General features: G+C 37.6%; 1 protein-coding gene across 1 annotated transcript in view; it reads left to right on the plus strand.

Moving 5' to 3' along the window:
* The window catches only part of ZNF827 (zinc finger protein 827), a 91,236-nt gene that overhangs the window by 59,269 nt on the left and 24,290 nt on the right, over positions 1-7,677 (plus strand). Inside the window, exon 9 of the mRNA XM_085313149.1 lies at positions 620-723. Within this exon, the coding sequence (XP_085169275.1) occupies positions 620-723 (104 nt within the window). The remainder of the gene's footprint in view (positions 1-619; positions 724-7,677) is intronic.

A 7,677-nucleotide genomic window follows, 5' to 3' on the forward strand; every position in this document is an offset into this window, starting at 1 on the left:
AAATACCTTATACTTTTCAGATTGAAGTAGAGATGATTTCAAAATGATTTTTGCACTTAATACTCTTTGAGAAGGCACCATTCAGCTTATATGAATCGTTTCCTGCTTTGAAAAGAGAATTAATAGAGTTAATTTCATACATGGAATGCCATGTAAAAGGAGAACCATTCAGCATCTTAACCTAAAATTTGCAAAGTTTTGTTTTGAACATAGTTCCTGTATCATCAGATTTTTAAATAGCCTAAAATATGTAATAAAATGTTTCCYACCTGTCCACATTGCCCTCCCCAGATATGAAAGTAGAATACAAATTCTTGAAACATTGATTTTCACAATCCATATTGTAATGTGCCAATTTGAGATGCTGAAATGCTGTAACTAAAAATGTTTTGGGAAGACTTCAGTCTTCATTCTGAAATGYTGCTGTACCAAAGCATGCCTCTTCACCACATTTTCCCTCAAGGTCTGCATATCTTTCAGCATGAATTCTGTAAACTACACAGGCTTTTAACATTATGATATTTGTTATAATATTAAGATATTAGGGTCAGAAGTCGTACTTATTTTTTATGCTGATTGCTATTTTGTATACAAAAAGACGTCTTTTTTCCCCCCATAGCCCTTTCTTTTCTGAGGACACATTTAGACAATCACCATTCACTTCCAACTCAAAAGATCTGCTGCCTAGTGAAACAGCTCTCCATGGAAGGACATCTGCACCAGGTCAGACACCTCTTTCTTTCATTACTTCCAGTTAGCATAGCTTTTTTTTCTTGCTGTAAACTGCACTGCCTTACCAATGTTCTTAAACTGCAGTCTGCTTTGTCAAAAGGAAACAGTCTCTCCATCACAATCAGTACTTACTGCTAAGAACAAAAAAAAAATGTAATTGCTGAAGCATTTTAAATGAGGCCAGTGAAACTGCAGACTTTTTCTGGTAACATAATTATTTGTTTTAATAGCTTTGTATTACTATTTCTCTGAAACGTACATTGAAATGAAGCGTCTGTAACACACAAAGTTTAGCAATACTAACAGAGTTTWTTTTGTGTGTATCACGTATTTAGAGGAACTTTACTGAGGTCTAATTACTGTCTGCTGTTCTGCTATTGGTCATTTCCATCTCTCCATCTCCTGCAATACAGATGATCAGAATGGCTGAGCTGTGCAATACARTTCTCCTGCCCTTAGCAGTAGTAGTTTAGGAACCTTTTTGGAAGGATCTTCTTAAAACATACTGAAAGGCTTCAGTATCTGTAGGGACATTCACACTGGTCTTCTSAACTAGTTCACAGGCATTATATTTCCAGATGTAGCTCAGATTATATTCTGCAATAAAACAGAAAATACARACATACAAAAATACCTCTTGAGGTGATAGTGAACACATGCAAAAACTTCATASGTGCCTTTACTGCCTGTTGCGAAGTAACTGTTGTTTGCTAATTCATTGCTATCTGTTCTTAAATTAATAGCTCTTGAGTGCTAAAGGTCAATAATTACACTGCCAGCAGTAGTGGAGGTTATTCACCTTTTCTTAGCAATCAATAAAGTTTTAGGCATGTTACTGCTAATTTTCAGCTACAGACTGTCATTTAATTTACGACTTAACAGACACTTCATTTTTTTTAATGCTTGAATAGTCATTTGACAGCTTGTGAAGTGGCAGATGAGGTTAAGAGCTAGATGTTGTCTAAGGGTAAATATGCATGGCAGGAAAGAAGAAAATTCATAGCATAATGACAGAAGTCTTCAAGCTAGCCTTTACCACGCTTTCTCAGGGAAGTAGCAGGTTTTGTAACCTAGGACTAAGAGAACCAGAATGTGTGGTACATTTAAGAATTAAAACGTAAGCCAGGTTATCACTTCAATCCTGGCTTTTGACCTTGGCATAACATGGAATATTTATATGCCTGGATGAAAGACAAGAACTCATGATTCCTCAGACAGTGCTTGATACTTCAGAAGACGTGGCCTCTGGCAGCAGTTCTCATGCATCCTACCAAGGTGAATGTTCTAAGATTTCTAATTCTCTGTGAGACTTTGTTTTAAACAAGGCCAGTGAAACTGCAGACTTCTTCTGGTAACATGTTTAATCTTTTCTTTAGAAGATGTAAAATATTTAATTGGTTAGGATATCCTAGAGTGTTAGAAGGGCTACTTAGGAACTGGAGTTTGCATGTTCATGCTGTCCAATATTCTACCTTATGGAAGGTGGGATTACCTGGATAGATCTATGTATTATAATGCATATTGTTCTGTGATTTTAAGACTACCATGCATAAGAACAGTATGTATGGTAAAAATCAAAACTGATAGTTTCTGCTTCATTTTTATTTTTGGAACAACCATATAATTTACATCATTCAAAAGATCTTTATTTTTTCTCAGCTTCATAATACGTTCTTGGACCTGACATGCAACTTCACAGTAGCATCAAGGATATGATTTAAATTTTTAATTGATTACACATCAATTAAAATGTACACATTTTTATTTAAAAGAGCAGTAGAATAGAACAGAATACTCACAAGTATTTTTCCTACTAGTTTCAGCTTTGCAAGAAGTAGTAATCTAGGTAGCGGTATGGATAGGTCAGATAAAGTTTTATCACTGCAGGGAGCAGAGTAAAGGAATGGTGACAAGGGACTGTACAGGCCAACAGGAAGTAAAATAAATATGTTCCAGAAATGTGTATGTGGTTTCCCACAGGTAAATGGGATGCCGCCACTTGAGATTTATTTTGGTTTATTCCATCCCTGAAACAGGATAGTAAGAAGTAGAAATCAACAGCTTTGCAAAGTGATGGGAAATTTCACGGTCCAGTGTCATCTTCAGGTCATGAGATTAACTGCTAATGGCCAGGAGTGTTCAGTTAGCAGCGCCCAACCCATATCTGAAAAAGCCTTTCTGTGTCACTGGCACTGCAACCAGTGGTGGCCGCTGAACAAGCGTGCTGCTCTGCGCTGGCCCTCTGGGACCAGGCATAACTCAGTTGGGCAGAGTGGTGCGAGGAGGTTTTCACTGCCACTTCCTCTGGGTGGCCGTGGTGGAACTCCATGTATGTACCGCTTCTTTCCAAGGAAGCACCAATATGGACAGTTGTCTTCCGAGACTTCTGCCRACTTTCTGTCTGCAGACTTCTTGGCACCTAGCTGGAGAGGAATTGGGAAAAGTGACAGRACCATTGGATGGTAAAATGTCTCGTGTCAAGTTCAATCCTTTTCTATAATAGATAACTATGTTATGTGATCTTATTCATTAATTTATTAAGGTCCGTCTTAAACCTGTCCTTACTACTTGCATGAGGACTCTGTTTCAGAAGCTCACCCTTTTGAAGGGCTGAGACCACTCTCTTATTTTAAGCCTGAATTTATTTATAGCAAGGTTTACTTTTGTTCTTTTACCAATGGTGTCCTTCAGCTTTCATGATTCTTCTCCTTTCTGATATTCACAATCTGATGTTCTGTCTTATATCCCCTTAACTCTGTCTTCATTTTGGCAAGGTAAGCCAGCCAAACTCTTTTAGTCTCTTTTAGTATGTTATTATAGGCTCTCCATTTCCTGATCAACACCATAGCCTTTCTCTGCCTTTGTTTAGGGAATTTAATTTCTGTGACTACTCAGAACAGTATATGCTATCTAGAGAGCGTATACCAAYGATTTTGTTCAGAGATCTCCCATATGTGTAATGGCAATGCCTCTCCTGGCTCATCATAGGCTTTGAAAGCAYAGCACACTACTGACTCACAATTCCTCCACTAGTCAACTAGTAACACCTTTTTTTCCTCTCCTTTTCAATTTCAGCTGATGATTCTGCAGTACACAACAAAAATTCTTGTTACTATTTCCTAGACATTCAATCTTGTAATTTGTATTATTTCACTTGTTACTTTAGTTCTCAAGATTATTTCTTTGATACTCTGAACTTCCTGCTTATCAATGATACCTTATTCATTGATGCAGTGATGTCTTTTTGTATTGAAACTGTTAAAGAGGACTTCTAAGTATGATTGCTCCAAAGTTCGGTCTTTGAGACTTCAGTTACTAACAGCCCTTAGAGTTCTCTTCTTAGTACCAAACACTTRTTTTCTCTTCCTAGCCAATTTATAACTTACAAGATCAGGAGTTAAAGAGGAAGAGCCCTTTTTGTAGGGCACTAAGTGTGTAAGGTCCCCAAGGAACACGAAACAATTAGGAGAGACCTGTTAAAAGATACATGAGAGCAATGTACTGATACAGGCATTTACAGGAGAAAAAATGAAATAAATTATGACATAGCAATGAGCCTGGCCGGAAATTAMGGTAGAGTAATAAATACATCAGTATTACTCAGTAATCGGCAGTAGTATCACAGGTGGGAGAAGCACTTACTATGCAGCAGCTTTTAAGTCTGGTAACCTAGGAAATGAAATTGGAATCTCCAACAGCTGTCAGACCAGGACTCAGCAAGCCAGTAAAAGGGACAGTAACTCCCTGATAATCTATGGTGAATTCTTAATATTTTGAGCAGGGGAAATAGTAATTTTCTGTAGTAGGTAGTTCAAAAAATATTGTCTAGATTTGGGAAACTACTCCGCTTCTTCTACCTTTTTTTTAAAATATTTTGTACATTAAAACATGCAAAGTTAATTGTAGTTATATAGACTTCTGGATTGCAGTTGCTTTCTAGATAAGCTCGGTTTTGCTCATAAAATAAGATAGTATTGATGTCCACGTGTTTTGAGAATGAAAAAGACTTTGCTCATAGGAATTATTGATCATGTCAGTGAAACACAGTTTTCACAGAAATTACCACAGTATCAAAGTCATATCTACACATTTTAAGAAAACAATTTTTTTTCTATTGCACTGATTCATTAGAATAGTTTTCATTTCATGTGTGGCAATTCATTGGGACTTCTCTTAGAATCTAATTTTTATTTCATATTCATAGTAAGTCAACCACTCTTAATTGGAAATGAGAAGAGTAAAATCAGAGGTGAAACTTCATTCTTACATTATTCTGTGATGTATCTTGTTTTTTAAATTGACCATGAAACAATTCTGTAGTTCAGCTTTTCCTTTAAGAATAGAAAAATGACTTTTTTTTTTGTCTAGTGAAGGGCACAAAGGGAGAAGAAATGAAATTTTTTAGTTSCAACAGTTGCTGAAAAAGGGCATTTTTGTCTCCTGTTTTAAAAGACTGTTTTCTTTTGACAGAATAGAGTTTAGCTGTATGCCAGACCACATAGTTTAGTCCAGATCTCTAGATAAACTAAAAACTTGATCTTCTGCTGGCTTTTCTGACCCTTAGCCAATCTTTAATGTGTTTAATAGTTCTCCACTATCTCACTGACTCATTCTGTAAATCATACCCACCTTCAAGAAATCCAGATGAGTGATTTTCACTATTTCTATTCGGGTCAGATGGTGAAGACTCCAACCACAGTTTTTGGGTGTATATTTTCTCCACACATATTTGTCTGTAGTACAAGAATATTTCATAACTTTCTCCCCTATTAAACAAGTACCTTGCATTTTCCTTCATTGACATTGACAGTGTCACATTTTGAAACAATCTCAGTAATTTTGACTCATCTACAGAGGAAAATAATGGCAATTAAAAAAAATCTTTGTGGAAAATTTAGTGCTTACTGCAAGACTGTAATGTTGATTGGAGTAAATGAATTTCACATGGCTAATTGGAATTGGAAGGTGTAGTCTGTTGGGAGTAGTAATCCATGAATATCCCTGACTCTAAATTCTGTCCATTGGTGYCACAACAATATTTACCCATGGTGTTTATTTAAACATGTACTAGCATTTGTGTGGCCACATTGTAGGCCAGATCAGGGAATGAACGAACTGATCTCTTTTCTAAAAGTTGGTGGGAATGTTGAGAYGGGAGCAGGGTGAAGGCAAGGGCATATCTTTCAGCCATGTGAAATTTCAGCATTTATGTGAGATTGGTGTGGCTGTGAGCACACTTATCTTGTTACATTCTTCTGTGACTGTCATTAAAAAAAATCCTATGGTTTAGTGTTTCAGCCTGAATGTCATGAATAATGAAGCTGTTCATGTTGCATCAGTACCATGTTCTTTAAAATYAAGTTCTTCACTTTGCATGTTTCTTCCTTTCTATTCCCTTTTTAAAGACACCTTAAGGATAATACGTCTGTTGATGCTGTAGTTTGCACATGTGTTGTAAAGCAACTAGAAAGTAGCTAGCAAGGGCTCTTTAGGTCTGATCCTCAGACATTCTTATTTATATATAGTATTTCTGACAGTATCCATGCTGTGGTTCTGACCTCCTGTGCTTTCCAGCAAACTGAACTCTTGCAACGATCCACCATGGCTAGCTCTGAATTCTGGGTCATCATTAGGTTAGTTAAGAAAATAAGGATTTTAATAAATTCAATATGAAGTTAGGCTAAGTCTGGTTATAGTTKCCATTTCTCCACATATTTGCAGCAACTGTTTTCCTCTTTAGTCTGTTTTAGCCTGCTGCCAGACTTTCTAACTTACTTATATTGTCCCTGAGACTAACTGTAACTGCACTGTAGAAATGAAGGGAAACCCTGAGATTTTGATTGCTCTGTAGAGGGCTGTTGGCACTTCTGTAACTCTGGAAAGTGTGCTGGTCCTTAGRGAATTGTAAAATGTGCAAGCCCTAAGGATTTCTGCTAAAGCGATCAACAGTGAAATGTTGACATTTAAATTGCCATTGTATAGCTTCCCTGTTACCTACCCATGGAGTTAATTAGAACAGTTCACACCTTCCTACAGTTGTTGTTTGCTTATATCTGCCAAAAAGCCTAAAACTTTGCATTGTGGGGAATCCTCTRTTCACTTTATGAAGACTTTTTTCACAGTCCTAAATACTAGAGTTTTTAAAGAAAAACTGGAGATTAAGAGCACAATTGTAAGCAATTAGTTTTCTAATGCTTTTATAACAGCAGAAGATGAGAACCCAAGTTGCTAGTATTTCTACACAGAATCACAGACTTGCTGAGGTTGACAGAGACTTCTGGAGATTAGGTGGTCCAACCTCCCTGCTCAAAGCAGAGGCTGTGAGAGCAGGCTGCAYTGATCCRTGTCCAGTTGGGTTTTGAATGTCTCCAAGGATGGAGATGTACTGCAGTTCGTGCCTGTTGCCTCTTGTCCTGTGAGTGAGTACCAGTGAAGAAGAGACTGGCTGCTGCTTTACTCCCCCTAACTTTACCCCCGTCCCAGCAGGTATTTGTGCACGTTGTTAAGATGAGCATTCTCTTCTCCAGGCGGAACAATCCCAGCTCTCTTAGCCTCTCGTATGGCAGGTGCTCCAGTCCCTTCGTCATCTTCATGGCCCTTCACTGAACCGCAGACTTTTGAAAGTCTAAAAGAAGTATTTCAAAATGCTGGCAGCAGTTTCTGTCCCTGTGTTGGAACAGCAATTYTTGTTGCCAGTATTGAGATAGATAGTGCATTTTCCTGTACTTTGTCCCATTATGAGTGCTTACCGTCTATTCATTGGTTTTCAGTTTTAGTCTGAGTTATGAGCTCTGCCCACTTTATCTGTATTAGATAACCCCTTCAGTTTCTTGATGATAACAGTGCCTGAGCCCTCTTGACTTCTCCGGGCAGGTGCAAAAGTGTAGAGTGCCACTTAATTTACCATGCTGGGCATGGTCCACTAGACATTTGGTCCTGTTGCTC

This window comes from Rhea americana, unplaced genomic scaffold (assembly GCF_003343005.1).
Source record: "Rhea americana isolate MKP2758 unplaced genomic scaffold, rheAme1 scaffold_38, whole genome shotgun sequence".
NCBI classification, from domain to species: Eukaryota; Metazoa; Chordata; class Aves; order Rheiformes; family Rheidae; genus Rhea; species Rhea americana.